At 43.0% G+C, this 22,784-nt stretch overlaps 3 protein-coding genes across 4 annotated transcripts; all 3 read right to left on the minus strand.

Annotated features, from left to right (window-relative positions):
- Positions 1–658: 658 nt before the first annotated feature.
- LOC135587589 (rhomboid-like protein 14, mitochondrial) lies at positions 659–3,049 on the minus strand. 2 transcript variants are annotated; one of them, XM_065079167.1, is made up of 2 exons: positions 2,586–3,049; positions 659–1,774 (listed from the first exon to the last, which is right to left on the minus strand). In XM_065079167.1, the coding sequence occupies exons 1-2, from the start codon at positions 2,841–2,843 to the stop codon at positions 992–994; spliced, it is 1,041 nt and encodes a 346-aa protein (XP_064935239.1). In that variant the 5' UTR covers positions 2,844–3,049; the 3' UTR covers positions 659–991. The 2 variants fall into 2 exon arrangements, with proteins under 2 accessions (XP_064935239.1, XP_064935240.1); XM_065079168.1 differs by having other exon boundaries at positions 659–1,728; positions 2,586–2,718.
- Positions 3,050–9,470: 6,421 nt separating this feature from the next.
- LOC103994956 (germin-like protein 5-1) lies at positions 9,471–10,629 on the minus strand. Its single transcript, XM_009415425.3, has 2 exons — positions 10,335–10,629; positions 9,471–10,252 (listed from the first exon to the last, which is right to left on the minus strand). The coding sequence occupies exons 1-2, from the start codon at positions 10,531–10,533 to the stop codon at positions 9,708–9,710; spliced, it is 744 nt and encodes a 247-aa protein (XP_009413700.2). The 5' UTR covers positions 10,534–10,629; the 3' UTR covers positions 9,471–9,707.
- Positions 10,630–11,144: 515 nt separating this feature from the next.
- LOC135587590 (protein phosphatase 2C 32-like) lies at positions 11,145–18,167 on the minus strand. The gene is made up of 4 exons (XM_065079169.1): positions 15,262–18,167; positions 13,672–13,785; positions 12,028–12,292; positions 11,145–11,428 (listed from the first exon to the last, which is right to left on the minus strand). The coding sequence occupies exons 1-4, from the start codon at positions 17,656–17,658 to the stop codon at positions 11,313–11,315; spliced, it is 2,892 nt and encodes a 963-aa protein (XP_064935241.1). The 5' UTR covers positions 17,659–18,167; the 3' UTR covers positions 11,145–11,312.
- Positions 18,168–22,784: the final 4,617 nt, after the last annotated feature.

Here is a 22,784-nt window from a genome sequence, read left to right on the forward strand (position 1 = left end):
TGAATCACTTTAATTTTTTTATTAATAAATAATAATAAATTAATATATTAAATTATCCATGTGAGCCCTTAAAATTCTGAACAGCAGCACCCAATCACTGCCTCTTCCCGAAACCCCTCGTCCAGTAGACCGACCTTCTACGCAAGGAAGCTGCAATGTCCCCTCTCAGATTGTTGTCGTCATGTTGATCTCGTAGATTGGGCGGGATGGGGGTTTCTCGATAGATATTGGATCTCTTCCGGATTGGATCGGATCGGTGGAGGGAGTCCGATTAGAAATAGTTTGATCTGCCTGAGGATTCAATCGGCCGATCGATCATTTGGGATTAATGTTAGGGATTTGACGATCGATGAGAATGACTATATCTTTACATGTTCATATACCATCGTTTAGGGACATTTCATAGTTCTCAACCCCTCCTCTCTCTAACACATACATCGTAAGCTCATCTGAGTGTCAACACTGTCTTAATTGTTACAAAAAAACCGTAAACCGACATTTGTATACATAGGTATAGTCAATCGCCTCTTGTGAACAGAAGAAATGAAGAAATGAAGAAATGTCAAGAGAAATATAAAAGTTCCTGATCATAAAAAAATTATTATCTGATATGAGAACCCAAGTGAATAATCATTAATCTCCAACATTGAGCATAACAGGAAGAAAACCAATAAAATCTTTTTGAATAGGATCCGTGTTCATGTCTCCCTTCTTCAGACCGTCCAGCTACATAAATGTACCACATGAAAATTCAATCAAGGTTTTTCCTATTTCATCTTTATTTACAAAGTTCCAATCTGCTCAATACCTGGATCAGCCAAACACAAGTTGGTTTTGGAGACACAAAAAAAGAACCATATAAGCTGACCTCAATGTTTCTTCTATGGCCTTGGAACTTTGATGCAGGAACCGACTAGAATTATGAATACGATGTATTATGTGCAACTAATAACCAGCCACCAGCCTCCCTGCCACATCAGCAAATCCAGACTCACCCACCAAATCTTTCAATCCGCCGGCGACGAACTTCTTCAGTCGACAGGTCACCCGTTCGGTTATATTGGCGCAATGGTGTGAAGCCACTGCCCCTACGAGCTGTGCTGCACATCTCACATACATCTACCCTAGACGAGTTATCGTAAGTACATGTCGGACATCTCCAGATGCCAGATGGAACCGCTGTAGCTTGGCTGCTTCCAACTCTTCCTCTACCTGATGTACGGGGCCGCTGGAAACTCAGAAAGCGCCGGATGACCCTTACAGGCCAGCTCACAAAATCAAACGCTTTCTTGATGAACACAGTCAGTGGATCTACCGCTGTATATGAACCTCTCAAATGGAGATACAAAAGACCAGCTAATATCCCACCCAGGTGACCGAGGAAAGACACCCCTGGCACAAAAAGTTGGATAAGAATCAACTCCGCCCATGCAGCATGACGTGCTGGGACTACAATTCCATGTAGATAAGCATACTCATCGGAATGTGCATTCAGCACAACCTTCATGGCAAATAGAACACCAGAAAACCCAACAGAAAACTGATTGTAGTATGCTGCCTCATAATCGAAGAAAAGGAGTAAACTTCTAGCCAGAACTAGTGTGATGCCCTGTGACATGCAAAGCAATGCTGCTACCATGGATGCAAACCGAGGACTACCCATCGAAGTTTCAAGCTGGATCCCCTTCCACAACAGTGAGGTCATGTTGTAGAATAGGTGCGCATCACCTACATGATAAAATGGTGATAAGAAGAATCGCTTCAGATCACCATGCTGCACAAGAAGATACATATTTAGAAAGGAAGACAAGTTTCTTAACAATGGAAAAGAATAGCTCAAGACGGGAAAGTTAAAACCCGTGTTTCAAATTTCATTACTAACTGCAGCTACAACATGAGGGATACAATTTAGTAGGTTTTTCCAATTGAATTTAGTAAAATCTTATATCAGCATATTCATGAAAACTTTGTACAAACTTCATATCAGATGCAAAATCGTAAACTGTTGTGTATAAGGCATACTAGCACAACTTGAAACTGCACTATGAGTACAACTTCAGGTCAGTACCACAAACTTGGTATGATCTAATATTTTGGTATGTCACACACCAGTCTTATATCTGAGCCTCAAATATCTCATTCTAATAATGCTTATAGCATTTTTGCATATTGTGTAAGCCTGTATATCTCTTCACAAGTGAATAGTCAATTCCTATAAACATCATGGATGGTGACCCTTAGCACACTAGAAGAGAACCAATTCCAGTTCTGATGGTAATATGCTATGGTACCTAATGTCAACAGAGAAGAGACGATACGGCAATTGAGGGGTATTTTTCCCAGAATAATGAGAGTACAAGGAAAAGCCCTAGTTCATGTGTAACTGAGTGATAATCGAGTTTGCAGAAACCTTAAAGACAGAGTGTTTTTCTGTCATTACCATATCAGATCTTGGAAAGTGAGGCACCAAGAATTTGAGGCATGACGGGAAAAAAAAACCCTAATTTGCGGAATAGCACGGGCGCGATCATCACATGGCGAAGCCCATGTTAAGTTCTATTCAATCATGGAGGCGGTAGATTTACCTTGAGGATGAGATGGGGGTTGAAGGAGACTTCGTAAAGGGTGGGAAGGAGGCGGTCGACGAAGGCGGGGCGGAGGTAGATGAGGGAGTTGGCGAGGAGGAGGCCGGCTGTGACGGGGGGCTTTCGGCCGATGCGGTGGAACTCGCTTGCCGCTTGGAGCGCCAGCAGCGGTAGCAGCCCCTTCGACAGCCTCCCCCACGCCCCCCCTCCTCCTCCTCCTCCTCCGTTGTTGCTTCTGTTGTAGTAGTACCAAGCCATCGAGGCTCCTTCTCCTCCGCTGCTCTCGTTTGTGCCTGGTGAAAATCGTAATGAGATGCGTGATGGTTCCCTTGTCGATAATTAAGGGATGCGATCCCTTCCCTTCTTTTCTTGGCAGCCAAGCAAAGTGTGGCGATGGCAACGGTGGGGAAGGAAGAGGAGGGATGACTTCCTAATCGAGTAGAAGCGAGTCCAGAAGCATCGGATCGCCCGTGCCTTAGCGACCCTGCTTCGCATCCGAGACGAACCCTGTGGAAGAGTCGCGAATGGGCCCCTCGGCAACCTTTGTGCTACAGCAGTCCCATTCCTTTTAATAATATTTTTAAAAATAATAAAATATAATTTTACTATTTATAATTCTTTAATTATCGATTATACTTTTATTTTCATAATCCTTTATTTTATTTGTGAGAAACGTTGCTGGATGCAATAGTTTCTCTCGTGACAACGGTTAGTCGCTCAAGTCTCGAGTTTTTCTCCTTGTGCTTTTATTTATTTATTTATTTATTTATTTATTTATTTATTTATTTATTTTTACCTTCACCTCCGGTAAGGCTTCCGCTGTTGCATCCACTATGTCCTCGAGATTATCCAATTCTTTCTTCATTTGTTACGATGAAAAACAAAAATAGAAAATTACGTTATGGGCAAAACAAAATCAATTGTCAAGATTGTTAGAATTCAAGCAATATCGCAAGCGAATTCCAGAAACCTTGCTCAATAGAAAATGACGCCTTCTCCATGAACTTTTACGATGATCTTGCTCAAGAGAAACCTTGACAAAACCCTAGCTAATTGTGCCTTCTCCTGGACGCTACTTGTCGCTCCAAGAGAAGAAGGAAAAAAAGGATAAAAAAATTTATATCCATTTACATAGGGATATTTTTTGAAATTTTAAAAAATTTTAAAATCAATTATATTCGCAACCCTCTTTTTACTACTTATAACCTTATTTTCAAAATATTTAATATTTCTAAATTATCCATCGATAAATGAACAAAAATACCCGATTCGACTTCCTCCGCATCTAATCCTTCTTCCTCCCCCTTCTCATTTTCTTCTGCCTCTTCAAAGGATGACATCAAGTGGACGGGTTGAACGACATCTGAGTGGCGTTGATAGCGAGCGAAAAGGCGGCAAGTGGCCCTTCGTCTATAACAACGATGAGCGTCAACAACGTTAATAGCAAACAGAGTCATCGGATGGGTGATGAGTTGCATGCACAGTAAATAAGATTGTCGATAGTAAAAAGGGACCATCAATAATAAGTTAAAAGTAAAAAGTGGTAGTAGATCTCTCTATTATTGTCCTTTATTATATGATTGATTTGATGTTTATGTCCTCAAACAATTATGGATATTCTTCCTCTTGAACTAAATATATCTTGAAGCGGTGAGGTTTAGTCCGATCCAATCAAGTTGTCCGCCCAACTTGTGCGTCAGGTCGATCGATCTGTTGACCTATTGTTGAAAGCTGGACACACAACACTACTAATAGAAGATTGGAAGGGGACAGGTGATGACGACCAACGATTTAAGTAGGACAGAGCATTGCTATTGATTTCCTCCTCGACGACAGCACCAGCTCTACTATATCTCCATGTGTTGGCCAAGCGGCCGCAGCAACACGTTGCTTCAAGCGGAGTTATTGAAGAAGCTTCTTGGGACACAACAATGAATGACACACCAGGATGCGGATTCGAAGCCAGCGTTAATGAGCACTGTCTTGGCTCTACTCATCCACTACTTCTCTTTTTCCTCGGCCTTTTGCCCACTCTCCTACTTTGCTGCCTACAGCAGACACTCTCTGCCGCCGCCGCGCAAGAAGAGAAACATTCTCCTACTACCTCCTCAACGGTGGTGTCTTCCTCGCTTAACAGTGGTTGTTGCGTCTTCCTCCTTCACTGTCACAGCCTCTAAAATCCCAAGGATGCTGTGACATCTTCAGCAGTCGCTTCCCGGCCCATAGCAGTCACTTCCCTCTGCAGCAGCAGCAGCAGCAGCAGTCGCTTTTCTCTGTCGTAGCTGCTTCCCTCTGCATTGAGGCCGATGGAGCTCTTCCTCTATACGCCTAATCGCTGTAGATTTTTTTAGCATAGCTGCAGCATCGCTGCAGCTTCCTCGTCTACTACAGCTTCCTCATATGCTACAGCTTCCTCATCTGCTGCAGCTTCCTCAGCTGTAGCCGCAATAGCAGCAATCTGCTCTTGCTCTTCTTACAGGCTCTTATTTCCTCAAATCCCACTGCTCTCCAAACCCTCAACTTCTCTTCACTATGAGACCGCCGCTGCTCTTCAGCAGAAAAAAAAAAAAAAAAAAAAATCCGACAAGAGAATGTCTAGGATGTCTTCATTATCTTCTTCCGATATTCCAATTACTATGTTTGCAGGGACTCCTAGTCCTTCTCCTACTGAGCTTATCTCCATCAATGTTGTCATGCTAATCCCTTTCAAGTTATCAAAGGGTGATAACTATGTATCCTTGCAGGCTCAATTATTTAATCTCTTATTTGGTTACGACTTGCTAGGCTATATTGACAACTCCTTCAGTTGTCTTCCAACTATGGTCCACATCCCCGACGAACCCAATCTAGTACCAAATCCAGCTCACAAACTATGGTTGCATCAATATCGTCTCATCCTCTAATCTATTCAAGCCTCAGTTACTAGTTCCGTCGCTCCATTGATATCTTCTTGTGGGACTGTTGTCGAAGCATGGTCTAAACTGCAAACAACCTTAGTGAATCATTCGCATACTCACAAGCTCAGTCTTTTGTCCAAGCTGATGATGACCAAACAAGAGGGAAGTACTATCACTGATTATCTATAAAATATCAAAGTTATCATCGATGATTTGGCTTTGATAGGTCATTCCCTATGTGACGAAGAGATCATCATTTATACCCTTAATAGTCTCGGAGATGATTACAAGCAATTGGCAGTTGCAATTCGGGCACGTGACACGCTAGTATCATTTGAAGACCTCTATGACAAATTGACTGATTATGAGATGTATTTGAAGTGTGAGGACAAGCCGCCCGAACCAACTATCACAGCTCAAGTCAGTCACAAGTCTAAGAGGAAGGGCACTCGGTACCCTCTGACCATCTCCAAAGGTTTGGCCCATACACATCTTGATCCTATGGATCCCATGCAAAACCCTCTTATTCTCTTAATCATAACTTCTTGCAAACTGATAACTCCAATAATCGTCTGTCTTGCCATCCTGCCCCACCAAGCCAACAAAGATAGGTCGTCTGCCAACTGTGTGATAAAGTCGGACACTCAACTAAAGTTTGTCGATCTCGACCCTGCCTCCCTACTCCGTCATATTGGCCTTAGGCAAATCTTCTAACTACTCCAACAACTAGCTAGCCCATCTAGATTATCGACTCTAGCGCCTCCCATCACATCACCACTTATCTTAAGAATTTATCTCTTCACAACACCTATGGCGGTGATGAAGATATCATCATCGGTGACGATAAAGGACTTCCTATAACTTATACTGGTTCCACAACGCTTACTTCTAATAATATCACATTTACACTTGATGATGTTTTATGCGCCCCTCATATTAAACGCAACCTCATTTTTATTTCTCAATTTTATAAACATAATAATACTTCAATTGAATTCTTTCATGATTCCTTTCTTGTTAAGGATTTGAGCACGGGGGCATCCTTAGACCAGAGCCCGAATAGAGGTAACATTTACGAATGGCCGTCAACTCCACAAATAACCTAGCCCACTGTTCATTCTTCCGTTGCGGCTCCAGTTGATGTGTGGCATCGTCGTCTTGGTCATCCATCGTCCTTTATTCAGCAGAAATTACTTTCTCGTTACTCTCTTCCTATTTTTAAATCATATAGTTCTGTAACACATTGTGATGCATGTCTTAGTAATAAAAGTCATCGACAGCCCTTTGGCTCATCTTTCATTTCCTCCTCTAAACCATTTAAAATTATTTATACAGATGTTTGGGGCCTTGCTCTAATCTTGTCTTTTGATAAATTCAGATTTTATATTATTTTTTAAGATCATTTCACTAAGTACACATGGTTATATCCTTTTCACCATAAATTTGACGTGTCCACCATCTTTCCTACCTTTCGAAAGTTTGTCGAAAATCACTTTCAGTCTACAATCAAAATGGTTTACTCTGATAGTGACGGTGAATATTAAGCCTTGACATCTTATCTCTTCGCTTGTAGTATTCAACACTTCAAGTCTCCCCCGCATACTCCTTAAATTGTTGGCTCTGCCGAACGGAAGCATAAGCATATAGTAGAAACTAGGCTAATACTTCTGCATCGGCCTCCGTACCTTCTAACTTTTGGACAGCAGACTTTCAAACTGTCATCTACCTTATTAATATGATGCATATATTAGTCCTACATTACTAGTCCCCCTTTGACACACTATTTCACAAACCCTCAAATATTCGTAAACTTAGAGTATTCGATTATCTATGTTATCCATGGTTACATCCTTATGTCTCTCATAAGTTAACATCATGATCTAATCCTTGCATCTTTATAGGTTACTTTCTTGAACATAATGTCTTTTGCTACTATAATCTCCACACTCACAAAGTCTTTGTATCACGTCATATTATTTTTATTGAGTCAGTCTTTCCTTTCCAAAACCATGTCTTTCCTACCATGCAGACTACTTCATTAACCATTCATTACTGGAATATACCTCCGATCCAACTGGATGAGCCTCCCATGACATCGTCCCGTTCCTCCCCTCATGATCCTCACTATATCACTCCTCCAGTTTAGCAATTACTCATTCCCTGCATTCCCACTCCACCTCTTTCTTCTCCAAATGTTGGGGTAATTAGTTTCGAAACACATCCATTATCTTTATCTCCTTCTCGATCAGGTGATACTGACGTACCTACACCTAACCCGGCCTATGTTAGTGACTCTCAACCACTTATTCCGCCAACCCAACCTCACAATCCCGTAGTCCCCAACCATCCTATGACCATATGCTTTAAGAGTGATATTTTCAAACCGCGTCAAGTCCTTGACCTCCATACTATCATGGATTCCTCATCCATCACAGTTGAACTCACCACCTTCACTCAAGTCCAAAAATCTCCACATTGGCATACCGCCATGTGTGAGGAATATAATGCCCTCCTCCATAACTCAACATGGGATCTAGTACCCACTCATAATACACAAAACATCATCGGGTGTAAGTGGGTCTTTTGAATTAAGCAGAACCCAGATGGCTCCGTTGCCCGATATAAGGCATGCCTCGTCGCCAAAGGGTTTTATCAAAGACCTGGAGTTGATTTCACTAAGACATTTAGTTTCGTTGTTAAGTTGACTACAATCCGACTTATCCTAAGATTAGCCACCACTAAGGGCTGGCAATTACGATAAATGGATGTTAATAATGCCTTTTTATAGGGGACTCTAACTAAAGCTATTTTTATGCAACAATCTCCTGGTTTCACTCATTCTCAGTATCCAAGACATGTTTGCAAACTGCGAAAAGATATTTATGGACTTCGTTAGGCTCCAAGAGCTTGGTATATAGAACTTGGCTCTTTTCTGACTTCGGTTGGCTTTCTCAACTCCAAATCTGATATCTCGTTATTTCTCCGACAACATCATGGTGACACAATATATATTCTGGTATATGTGGATGACATTATTGTCACAGGCAATAACCCCGTAGAAATCCAAGCGTTCATCAAGCAGTTGGTGGATCGGTTCTTGTTTAAAGATCTAGGACTCTTGAACTATTTTCTCGGCGTAGAAGCTACATTCACATCTTCCGGTCTCTTTCTCTCACAAAGAAAGTACATTCAAGATATATTATCAAAAACAAACGTGCAAGATGCAAATGCAGTTACAACTCCTCTCTCTGCTAGTGGCTCTCTCAAATTGTCTGATGGCAATCCTGCTACGGAGCCCACTCAATACTGACAAGTCGTTGGCTCCTTACAGTACTTAGCTCTCACCCGTCCAGACATCTCCTTTGCAGTCAACAAATTATCACAGTTTATGCAGAGGCCATCTACTATGCACTAGTCTGCGGTCAAACGAATCCCGCGATATCTTAAGGGGATCCTCAATCATGGTCTCTTTCTTCGTAAACACTCTCAACTTCATCTCCATGCCTTTGCTAATTGGGCAGGCAACATTGATGATCGAATATCCACATTATGGTACATTGTCTTTCTTAGCGCTAATCCAATCAGTTGGAGTTCTAAGAAGCAAAAGATAATCATACGGTCTACAACTGAAGCTTAATACCATGTCATTGCCACTGCAAAACTCAATTGGGTCAAATCTACTCAAGAAACTCAACATCAGTTCCTCTCATATAATATATTGTGATAATGTCGGAGTTATCTATCTGTGTGCTAATCCGGTGTTCCACTCCCGCATGAAACATATTGCTATCGATTTTCACTTTGTGCGAGATTAAGTTGTCCGTCATCAACTTCGTGTTTCTCATGTACATATGACTCACTCATAAAACCTCTCGCTCATAAATTGTTTGCATTGCATCGATCCAACATTGGTATAGGAGCACCATCTTGCGGGGGTACGATAACAGATAAGATTTCCCTAACTGAATGAGAAAATCTTTCTACTCTATTGAGAAAATTTAAAATTCTCCCTCTTAACTTATATAAATAGGGAAAAACAGTTTCAAACAGCTTCTTTGATAATTAGGTGAATCACACTCTGAATCAAGGAAGAAAGATAGGACACATAGCATCCTAATGGCGGAAAGAGAAGTGACATCATTAGGCTTTGATTGGGAGTTATGCTCATGGCCAGTGATTGGATGAACTGATCTCGAGCTCCGAACAAGAACATGTCTCGATCTCGCTACTTCTTGGGCGCCAAGCGGCTCTTGATCTTCTTCACGACTCTGGTCCCGATCTGGAAGGCCTTGGAGAGGACGATGTCGGGCACCGGCTGGGTGGCGGCGAAGAGGGTGGCGGCGATGGATTGGGTGCCCGGGAACTGGCTGTTGAAGGCGGCGAGGGCGGCGGCGGGAACGTCGCCGTTGTTCTTCTGGAAGTGGACCAGGCCGCGGGGGAAGACGAAGACGTCGCCCTTGGTGATGGTCTTGGTGATCAGCTTGTTGGCGGTGGTGATGAAGCCCACGTCGAGGGTGCCGTCGAGCACGAAGACGATCTCGGTGGCGCGCGGGTGGGTGTGCGGCGGGTTCAACCCGCCGGGGGCGTAGTCGACGCGGGACATGGACACGCCCAGGGTGTTGAGCCCCGGGATCTTCTCCACGTTGGCGGCCGTCACCAGGGAGCCCATGGTGGTGTTGGTGGCGCCCGGCTTGGCCAGCCCCTGGAAGAAGAAGTCCGCCTCCGTCACCTCCGCCGCCGGCTTGCATGCAAACCCGTTCACCTTGACGGCTGCAGTGGTCGCTCCACCACATAAGCAAGAAGACGGCAGATCAAGCAAAGAAATCAAGAAGGGATGGCGAAGATGAGCTACCGGAGTTGAGATCCGCGACGCAGATATCCTGGAGCATGTCAGGATCCGCAGCAAGGGTGGAAGCGACGAGGAGGGAGAAGAACGTGAGGAGGGAAGGCTTGGCCATTGTGGCTGCTCGCTTGCTTGCCGCTGCTGAAGAGGGTGAGATGGAAGGAAGAGAAGAGGAACAAAGAGGTAGCGACGATGCACATAAAAGCATGATGTAGGGACCTGATTTGCCCACTTGCCGACTCAATATTCATATCCTGTAGGAAGAAAAATCCCTATCACGATGGAAATGAGCTGATCCTGTGCGATGATGTGGAAGTCTCAGAGAAGCTACATGTTCCATGTTCCTTTGGCATAATTTGATCATGAACCCACATGCCAAAAGCCTTGAGATCCAGCTTCGGCAAAAGAGCTACTCTGCATCCAGATGTGAAGGACGAACACACACCCATATACATGCATATACGTAGCCTTCCCATTTAATTGTATTGGTTACCCACGCGTAGTTATGGATAGCTCAACAGCGGCAGTAGGTTCCAAAGAAGGGGAATAAAGAGGAAGAAGAAGGCATGGTAATGCATGTGCGATGCCATTCTGAAGCCCTAACTCTTCTCGTCTCCTAAAAGCCGTGGCATGAGCTGACAGAGACACAGGACAGAGCTGGGTCGAAAGGAGTCAATGGTCACCGTTTAGCCACGAGAGTTGAGACTGATGATTGGATTCAAGGAACCCAACGTGGCAAGTCAAATGGATTCACTTCAGGGATTGCAAAAATGATTGACGATGATTTCGGGTTGTAATTATCCACAGAATGGCCTCCGATTTGGATCAGCAGGCTCACCGAGAGGATGAGAGCGATGGCCATCACATATGAAACCCACTAAATGGAAGAGTACATCAAAAGATGGTGAGAACGTGTAAAGAACATGAATGCCTCTCGCTTGTTAGCGGGATGAGGACGGAGGGCCAAAAGATTGCTCCCAGCAACGATCAACTGGATGATCTCCAAATCCTTCCTTCCAGGGAGATCACCATGACGGAAACATCATCATGGTATTTACGACGGTCACCTTGTGGAATATCCAGCAATTCGTGAAAGTCCATCCCTGTGAAGCAAACATGGAATTACAACCATGTGAATCATTATGCAGTGAGAAACTCAATATTCGACATGCATGGCAGATTAACCCGTAACCACCGACACGGAAAGACATATTTCTACCCAAGAAAGAAATGCAAGGCGGATTAACCCAGGCAACAAGAATATTCGGCACCCATAACTGAATCGCAAGGTTTTACAGAGGCAATTCCATGTTCGGAAGCTAACTCTAACTTGATTGCCAAAATAGAGAGAAAGCCTCAAGTTAGACCTGACAGAATTTTTGGAAAAGGTGACTCTATCAACTCGTCAAAGAATGAATGATGACAACAGCTTCAAAAGTTGACCCTTCATTAAAATCTTCTAGCATGTCAAGGATGACTATTACTATGCTCCCGCTGGAGCTCTGGCTTGAACATGACTCGAGGAACATACGTACTGGGTGCATTACTATGCACACAGTTAAGTAATGAGTGGCAAGAACCGAGCCATTGAAACTTAAAAAGCAACTGAAGGATAAGATGGAGGGCAACTCTAAGAGGAATGCAAGCGCGTCTCATAAGTGATGACAAAAAAGGAACTAAATGAGCACATAAATGGACTAACCATTCGTTTTAGCTGCACGAAGTAGCAGCTCTGCGATGAGATACTGTGCAGGATCCCCTTCTGGTGCATTTTCCATAAACCATGTGACATGTGAAACCACCTCTTCATTGCTGAAATACTGGTAAAGCCCATCAGAAGAGAGGACTAAGAATCGATCACTTGAGCTGAGACGATGATGAAGAACGGAGGGAATGCAGCTAATATATGGCAAGTTCCCGATATAGTCAACTCTAAACATTTCAAGAAGAGCTTGATTGAAGGTTGGCTGTTTCAGAGAGGGAAAAAGGTACAATCAGCCTCATCAAACAAATCAACTTTCCAGTAAATATAACCAAAAGTGGATAACTAAAACAACTGCAATGAGAATGCCTGTTCTTTCAGTCATGTATGGCATATCACATCTTGCCTTGTTTTTGCAAAAAAATTCATATTCTACATTAGATCAGGACATTATTATTCCAATTTTCTAACTACATGTTTATTACAACAAGAAATAATCACCTTTTTGTTTGACACCAATGAGATCTTTTGAGGGAAATGCCACCAAATATACAAGATTATGGCACTGCAGTGCCCATGCATTTGTCTCGTGCTCAGATTGAATATTCCATAACACTGCTTTGAGATTTCAATTCTCAACTACCTATAGATGTTTAAACATGAGCAACGAGTATCTCACTAGACTTCGCTATTTAGAAGTATCAGAACTTTTGCCAGGCAAACAAATAAAGGAAAACTGTACTGGGATCAACACAAGGAGATTTTTTCAATCCTGCCAACCCCCCCCCCCCATTTATGGCTCCACCTATACACAAGGCCGATCACAATTTCTGTACACCAGGCCCCACACATAATGGAATTTTCTTATCATGCTTGGATGTTGGGGTCCGGGATGCCGCAAGTTGTGAGTGGCCTAGTCATGGATGGGTTGGGCTCATACACAAGGTAGGATAGAAAGATTTAATATGTGGGCTTAAGAGAATTTTCATTGCCACAATCAAGAACTGAAATGATTTGAAATTCTCTTTGCTCTCCTTTGCTGTTACAGTCCCTTCAATATGAATGCACATACCCAAAAATAATGTATACTGATTCACCTCATTTCCAGAGAATACATAGCTTCTACTTTACACATACAGTTTAGAATTCCATACATCTTTCCTTAGTATAAGCAGGAGTGCACCTCGGCCAATGATTAGGTTTTGCACCAGTAAGCAATCTAATCGAAGATAAAAATGTTTAAAGTAATCACCATGATAATACATTACTCTATTATTCAGCCATTTACACAGCCAATGATCTACAGTAGATACATATATAATTTCAATACCTTATTTCTTTCCCAGGTACGAGCAGGAATTTACCCCAGATATGGCCAAACCAATGACTCGGTTACTTGACACTGCCTGGCTAATTTGGATTTATGATATATCAAGAGAAGCTATCATGTCATTTAAAGGTTTAGTTATTAACTTTCTGATAATGAACCACCTTCCAAGGCTGCAATATGAATCACCTCTCAATTCAATGAAGTTTAGCGTGAACAGAATCACACCAGAACCAGACACACTTAGTGGATACAAAGAATGCAAACATAGATTAAAAGGGGCTTATTAATTTAAATTGCATTATGTATCAGCTAACCTTCTTCAAAAATTCTGCACCAAATGCTCTGGTAACTTTTAACTTTCCTTTTACTCTGTCATTAAAGACAGCCTGAGCATCATCAGCATGTTCTTCTTTAATTCTCAATACTTCCTGCAATGATTTAGTTGAAAAGGTCAATTAACTAGGGCAAACGATAAGTCATTATGACAGACACACAGTATTGAGGAAATCATATATGATACAGCAAATGGTTCAAAGAAAAAGCCTTCTCACAATCATTTTGAATGCTTAGCAAGCTAACATTTCCACAAGAAAAAAAGTAAATGCTATGAGCTACAGAAAGAAAAATGTTTTCCTGGTTTCTCTAGGAGCATGCGTGCTTGGTTCATGGCTCATTCCTTCATTTACCACAAGGGCCTCTTGATGTTTCCTTGAAATTGTACTCCATGTAGTTTCACCAGGAACATCAATGGATTACCTTCATGCTTTATTGAACATCTTGGTAAAAGGGGAATGAACTCATCTTTGTCAGCTATGAACTTCACAAAATATTGTGAATAAGATTGTCGGAGGATTTTAGCCATCAAGATGATCTATTGTGCACATGTGGATGTGAGTTATGTTCAGAGCCAAATGTGTTGTTCACATAGATACCATGAGAGTTCACCAATCAATAAACACTTTTCACACCAAAATTGAAATATCCTTTCTTTAACACAAGATCTAGCCAGTAACATCCACATGAAAGAATATAATCATAGAAGTAACTTGTCATCTTCCTCCTGTCTAGCAAAATTTAAAAATGAATGACATTAATGTTTGAATAAAATGCTCACTTTGCAACACATTTACCACAAAAGAACTTTATTTCTCTTAATTTACTCAAATTTTAACTAACTCTGAATCATATTTATCCTGCAATCCCATGTGATGAAGGATGTATGTCAATAATGACTTGCAGATTCATTAGTGCATATTTGGTACAGTGCATTTTCAATTGCATGTGGAAATTCTCAATGGCATTGCCTCGCTAGTATCCATCCCAAGTTGAAACTCCAACTTTTAGCTCAGCCAACCAGGAAGAAATCCTCAATTTCTCCATGCATAGAAAAAGACTTAGAAGAATACCTTTTTCAAAATATTCAAACAAACATAAACATAATTTTTTACCCAGAATTGTGTTTACTTCTATTAAATCTTCACCCTTCACCAGTATCACACAGTTTCTATCTCTCGCATAGTTTCACAGCTATCATACGCTAGTTTCTTTTCTCTTCTCATCATTGCTACTGTACATGTACTTCATACGCTAGAATATGTTCTTATAATAATTAACTATACTTCATATACTAGAATATGTTCTTATGATAATTAACTACTGACAATAAGGCAGAAGTCTTCAGAAATGTATGTCAGCTCGAGTAAGTATCTTGCAATAAAACCAGTATTCTTGAACAATTTTTATAACAATTATTAGAAAAAAAAATTCACAGAGATACTAGGTGCTTGTGCACACATCTTTGCCATCAAACAACCACAAGCTCAAGCATGATGCGTCATAAGAAATATCCATTTAGATTTCTCGAGATGGGAGAAAAACAGAAAGTATTCTTAATTGGTTCATACCTCCTCAATGCTTGTACTATGGTCAGAAGATAGCTGACTGGCCCGTGTTTTTAAGCTACATAGAGAAAGTTCCCTGGTCTTATTAATGTTGCAAAGCTGACCTTTAGGATTCTGCATTGGAGATTCCTCTGATATCCTGTCTAGCTCCACACGAGCAAGAGTCTCCCTTGACCTGCTTCGATGTCTCACATCTTCTTTGGCAAGAATTGGGTTACTGTAGCCTTGGTTTAGTCTATCTTGTGCAAGAATAGCACGGCTATCGCCAAGGTTCATAATGTACACATCCTGGTCCTTCATCAGCATGACAAGAACGCATGAGCCCATCAGTGCAAGCTCTGGGTGTTTATCAAGTGCCTTCTCCACCATTTCCACATAAGCCTCCTCTGTGGCTTCCAGTGCACGTGTCATAGCCTTGAGTACTGCATCATGATCCACTGGACCAGACTTGCATCTTCTGATAACCACTGATGAATTAACTATCCTCTCATCAAGATTGGATGCATCTCTGTGCCAATGATAACTCCAAGGGAAAAGTTTCCTTTGTGATGATTTATGCTTCCTGTATATTTTTCTCAACTTTGATCCAAACAGTGATATTCTGATCATCTGCTTTTGTCCTAAAGCAGAAAATGGCACCACATACTTCTGCTTTGGGTCCTTGGACTCGTCACTGACTACATCATCACTTTCTCTTCTTCCACCAATATCTTCACCCAGACCTGAACTTTTTCTCTTGCTTCTGGAAGAGCACAAAACAGCATTTACTGTTGATGAGATTTCTCTGCTACGCAGGTCTTCAATGGCACTAAATTGCATATCCCAAGAACCCCTCACACTGGCATGACCTGATGACAAGCAAGACTCCTTGTCCTGGTCTTCCATAAGCTCCATCTGAAGAAGCTCGTAAAGGCATTTGCTTTTCCTAGTTTTGTTCTCTAATTTTGTTGTTGGCATGCAAGAGGTTTCCTTCTGGGGCACATCAACATGGTGTTTGGTATCCGTATCTCCATCACCTGTGTTTGCATTGTGGACATGGGAACTTTCACTTGGTTGTTTGTCAACGTCTTTGGTTCCTATTCCCTCCGCAGCTTGATCCTTACCACTTAATTCAGCATCCAAACCCTTGTCGATTGTAGATTCCGATCCATGGTTGTCTTCATTGGATTGGACATGTAGAACTCCTGTCTCACCATTGTCGCCAGCATTTTCATCAAGCAACTGAGAATTCTGTGATTCACCAGGGTGCAACTGAGAACTGGCACATTCATCTTCTTCTACAAGACTAGAACAAGTCCTGGTAGCACCGTTTTTAGTAATATCAGATGTAGGTACAGCCTCGGCAGCTTTGTCTTCGTAGTCCCATAGAAGACCCTCCAATTCTTTATCTATAGCTCTGTAAAGGTTACTCATCAAAAAATCAGGTGCATCCGGACCATTGAAACCATCATAGATCCCAACAAATAACCACCCTTGCTCTTCAGAGAGAACAACATGAACTCTATCCTCTCCAGCCTTGCCATGCGCCCATTGTAAGTTACGGCTGCTGCTATACTCAGGTTCAGATGTTCCAGCCTCCAGACAGTTTGCTGAAGGCTCCAGCCGATACTTTGGCTCCTTAGAATGCCAGACCAGCTGGGTCATGGGATGCAAGAGGAACCGCTGCATCCAACCAGAACCACCACCATGTCGACGCCTTGTAAAGGTCCTAGAAAGAGCACTTCTCATTGGTCTACTCATGCTCCTCACGAGACGTCCCAGCCTTGCCCTTCTCCGGTCATAAGCAAGCGGAGCTGAGAAGTTACTTGTATCAGTCGAATCAAGAGGGCCGGACATGAAAACACCCTTATCCAATGGCCCTGACATGAAGCCCGCCCCTCTTTCCAACGGCCCCGAGGCAAATCCCCTCTCCAAGGGTCCTGACAAGAACCCGTTCAAGGGCCCCGACCCACGGGGCACCGGCTGCAAAGGGACCGCCGCGAACGAGGCCGTGCTCTCGAACGAAGCGGCAGGCTCTTGAGCGTCGCCAGAGGCCAGCACATTCGGGTTGCCGGTCCGGGCGGTCGAGGCATTGGCACTCACCGAGGCCCCCGAAATCGCCCTAAAGGTGGTCTCGGACGCGCCCTTGCTCGCCCTCTGGAGGCCAGCCAAATCTTCCGCAGCAATCTCCTGCCGGAAAGAGGCGCTGCGGGTCTCGGAATCCAGGGTGCTCGAGTCCACGGTGTAGCGCTCGGAGTTGGACGGGGTGATAGCCGGAGAATCGACGACGACCGGCCTGACATAACAGAAGGAGTGGCCGAGCCCCTCGTCCAGGGGCTCGAGGAACTCCAGATCGACCCCGCCCTTCCCATTCCCCACGGGTACGAAGCAACCGACGACTCGAGAGGTGCCGTTCCCCATCGGCGCGCAGCACTACAAGGACATCAAAGCAGGAGGCGCGGCGGGTCGGAAGGGAGATCCCCGGAACGGAGGGCTTCCATTGCCCTGCACCACGAGCAGGCGCGGAAGGAACCCGAAGCACCGCTCAACCCTACCACTCCCCACCCGGTGAGTTCGCATCATAAGCAAGCAGCTCGGCGGCGATGGTCTCGAGACTACCGCTTACCCACAGCCCAGATAAAGCAGTGATTGCAGCGAAAGGGAGCGCCACCCATCTCACCTCAACAGATCTGAGTTAGAAGAGGAGGAGTGGGGATGATGTGAGAGGAGAGCAAGAGCAGAATGCAGCGAGAGAGAGAGAGAGAGAGAGAGAGAGAGAGAGCAGAAGAGGGGAAGTTTTGGAAACCAAAAAAATAAGGAATCCCCAAATTAGATTTGGTTAGGAGGGGAAAGTGAGAGTGAAGAAAAGGGCAAGAGAGAGAACGAGAGAGAGGTGTGGGGATGGATGTGTAAAACAAAGTATATGAAGAATAGGTGAGATGATGCCTTTTTAGAGAGAGATGTCACTTTCTTTGTTGGAGTTGAGGAGATCAAATGGTTTAGGAGGGGGTGAAAAGGGACTAGGAATAGGATTCGATTGCTTGCATTCGGCTGCTCTCTCTCTCTCTCCAAGTTGTTTCTCTTGCATGATAGGATTTGGTGGGTGGGGGGTGAGAGGAGTCAAACACAGAGAAAACTAGCCATCCATCATCGGCATCATCATGGTCACTATCATGATTATGACATTGGGGTGGATCAAATTACATGTTTTCTCTAATTTTTAAACCATTTAAATGCATTAGGAAAAGTAGGATAATGTTTCTTCTTCAAGACTTGTATTATGTTTTATGACGGTGATGGTAAGAGTCGTGTTAGCTAAATTGGAATCCTGTATGATTCCAATTTGTAATTCATTCATGAGACTAAATGTGGATATGACCATGCATCCGATGGAACTATATAAATGGGAAAAGAAGAAAAAGAAGAACAAGTAGGATAAGATCCAACTAGAGCTTACTAAATAAGCTATTTGAATACAAGTGAGTACAATGGTCTTTCCATTCCATCACGATGTTCCAAATTAAAATTTCACCATGATAATGCATATATGTACACATACATATATTAAAGAATATTATGATGCATTTGCAGTACCTCCTCCTCATATCTTGCTTGTATTGACAGGAATATTGTGCTATTGATCTTTGAGATCATTTGTGCTGACATCATATAAATGCTCTTTAAGTGAAAGTTGGACCCTTGTCATTATGTTGGTGGCAACCACCACACAAAGAGGGAATCATGAGAAACTATTGAACAGATTGCGAAAATGGTGCATGGATGAGATTAAAATTAAAAAGAAAAAAAAGGGGGACAAGACATGGCCACATCACTGTGAATGGTGAAATCTGAAAGAGTGGTTGGTATTCTATATGAATAGCATGGAATGAGGGCATTGGAGATGGCCCCCACAAAGACCAACTCCACATGGGAAGCACCAAACCCATCTCTCCTCATGTTGACTAATAATCTATAGTGCCCCCCCTCCATCCCATTTTGTCCTCAACCCAAGACCATCACATTTGCTCTGACCAAGAAGCAAATTTCCAAGGGGGTGCGGACAAACCATGCGATCGACATGTATGCTATAATGCCACTGTGAAAAATAAAGCAGTTGGAAGTCAGCATCTCCGAATCCCAGAGTCTAACCCTTTGATGTCATCCTTTTGGTGGCTCAACTCCATTACCCCCTTCCACCAATCCTGCAATCACAGGTTGTCATGCCATCATGCTCCTATATGTTCTTTGTTGTGCCTCTGCTTGTGCTTCTCCATCAAACCCTATAGCACTCACTCACTCACTCACAATGACACCGCCTGGAGGAAGTGGTTGAGAGTTGACATCCCACATCAAAGTCCACAGTCAATGCACTACTTGATGATCTTGCATGTACTTTTTCCTTTTTCAACAAAACACAATAAACTGGGGAACACTGTTTGCACAAGTTTTTGAGATGCTACATCTAAAAAAAACATTTTGTTTGTCAGTAATAATATTCTCAAATAAATCAAGGTAAGAAAAAAAATATATATATATCAAAATATAATAAAAACAAACAGTACTTGTTGCAGCTACTGTCAATAAAATTTCCTGGGATGGTTCAAAAGAAGTGTGATTCCACCCAAGGGGTAAAGTGTAATTTGCCAACAGTTAATTATCACACAACTGACTCACTCTCATCACAATGTAATTAAATACAAACCCCCAAAAGCACCATTCAAAAGAAGAGCCTATAAAGACTCACTTGGAATCCTCACAATCTTCTAGACAAATAGACCACTTTGGACATTTGAACAAGGAGTTTTCTCTTCTCTTACAGTAGGATCCTGATGGTTGTGGGGTAGATGATGCTGCAACATCTCCATAAGAAGCCCCAGATTTTACTTCTCTGTGTCACTGCATTCAGTAGACCAACTTGGCTGCAGTGCTTGCTTGTTCACAACTTCATATCCTATGCCCTTCCAGTTGTCTCTCTTTGATCCCACAAGCAGACCATCTGATGCAAGTCCTCCCAGAAATATTTTTGTGGTTGTTGTATGTATTATGCATCACTGACTTCCATCCTGTGCATGTCTTTCTTTGATCCCACAAGCAGACCATCTGATGCAGACAAGCACAGGATGGAAGTCAGTGATGCATGCACATGCATACAACAGCCACATAAATATTTCTTGGAGGTCTTCAACATGTTTGCCTTGTGGTCTCATCAAGACTTCATTCATCACTCTAAGTGGATGGTACAAGATGTCATTCTTCCCCAATTAATTTGGGTCAACTAAGCTGCAGGCTCAAGTTACACATCTTGGTTTCCAGTAGCATGTGAAGAAGCTGGCAGAGGCTACACAATCCTACAGATGACCCTGCAGACCTTGTCCTTGGCCATCAAAATGGAAGGGTCCACCCCTTGCCTTGCCACTGCAATTTTGGAGTGCCACTGGATGCATGGTCCATCCTGCCCATGCAGCCAAACTGCTCGGCCAGGAGGACTCTCAGTTCTGCTCGGCCCCCTTCGTCATAAATGAGCTGCATCCCTGAAACACAGAAATCACAGTAGCTGACGGCTTCCTTTTTTACCTTTTCCTTGTGCTCTGTTCTGTTGTTCCGGAAAACTAAGTTCGGGCATCACAATTACAATGCTTCCTCGTCAGACATGTCTCGAATCACAATGCATTAACAAAAACAAGATTAAGGTCATGTCGGAACAGCATCACAGTTATCTGCAGTGTCAAAAAGTAACGAAGGGGGATTAGGTGGAAGACCCAACTGCAACCTGCAAGGACTTTTAAAAACTCAACAATGCTGCAGTTGGGGAATTGAATATTGCGGTGGATTCACACAGAGTAGGTACTTGTCCCTACTACCATTGATGCCGTGCCAAGGCCAAGGCAGGAGTCTCTCCATCATATAAGAAATCCTCGAGCTGGCAGAACAAGCGGAGCACAGGAAGTTTTGATGAGATCGGTCCTTTCTCTTTCGAAACTAGGAATGATTCACGGAAACTGGGGATGGGAGAAAACAGGTGTTGACCTTTCTGAAAGGATCGGATGCCCAAGGCTTTTCTACAAACACCAGACGGATGTGACGATTCAGTTGATATCAGCTATCTCTGCCTCTCCGATGCTTTTGAGGTCAATTCCCCACGCTGTGTTTCGGATGGAACAGTTGCATGTCACGACCATAACCGGCCAGAAGAGACATCGACTTCAATGCGATGTCAACGCTACTGGTATCAGGGACTGGGACCATTAGATTTTTATGGTATCATCTCATGCAAATATATAAGACTTCGATAGTTAGATATATAAGATTTTTATGATCGGATGATATATAAATAATCTAAATCAGATTTTAACGTATCAGTTAATTTAGCTGATAAAGACTTTGACTGGGATCGAATTCCGTCATAATTATTTATTTTTTACATAATAATAATAATAATAATAATAATAATAATAATAATAATAATAATAATAATAGCTCGTTTACGAATCGATCCCTATAATTTTACAAAAAGAGCCTCGAAACCTTATAAATCAACCTCAGTTGGCGGCCGTCTGGGCTCGATTGCACCCGATCCGGTTCGCTTGGGCTCGTCCGTTCCAGGTTGTTCGTAACGGTCGGTCTCCTGGCTCTAATGGGCCGGCAGCCTGGACCGCTGCGCCCGCTCGCCTGGGCCGGATCAGAGGCGGTTCGATCCGGTATCGACTTGGCTCCAAAACAATTGGAAGAACACAAGCTGCATCGTTTCAAGCTTTCACAAGGCCAATAGCAGATGACGAGAAGGACAGATGCACGGTGACGACCAACAAATTTCTCCAAGCTCGATAAGATCTTCTCTTCCCATCTCTTCGTTCCTCCCTTTCGACTAACATTTGTAGAAGAAACCTCCGCAATCGTTGGGATCATGGCAGAGGTTTCAGTCTCGCTTCTCTGTTTCAAGCAAGCCAGTAGATTCACCAGAGGCTGACATGGATCTGTAGCAAACAGATGAGGAGATGAAGACATTACTACTATCCATGGTTCAGGAGTCACAGATCATTCTCATCTTCATGACCGTGATAAGCAGCAGGTAAATTGCAGTGATGTGAAGAAGATTGGCTCTCGCTATTGCTGCATCTGTCTGCAGCAGTTTACATTATGTGGCTACAGAATCGCAGTGGAAAGAGCAATAAAATAGAAGGAGAGGCTAAAATACCCGCGCCATTTTATGTTTCTGTTGATCTCCACGACCAAGGTTTCAGCATTGAGAAGAGTCAATGATGGGGAGTCGCATTCGTAGATAAATGCAAGACGGTGGCCCCCTACCGACACAGCAAAGCTCGAGCAGTGTTCTAGGTTGTGCACCATGACCTTCCGATGTGACGACCAAGTCAAGCCACGATTCCTACCAAATTATCCATCTCAATTATGTCCCATGACTCCCAAATCTTTAGCTTTGGGACCAAGGTGGCTTTAAGACGATGATCAGACGCAAAGAGGTCAGAAATGCTTTATGGTCAGTGTTAATTTGGCTCAAGATCACCACTTTTTACTACGCAAATCATTTC

The sequence above is a fragment of the Musa acuminata genome, chromosome BXJ1-8 (assembly GCF_036884655.1).
Source record: "Musa acuminata AAA Group cultivar baxijiao chromosome BXJ1-8, Cavendish_Baxijiao_AAA, whole genome shotgun sequence".
NCBI lineage: Eukaryota > Viridiplantae > Streptophyta > Magnoliopsida > Zingiberales > Musaceae > Musa > Musa acuminata.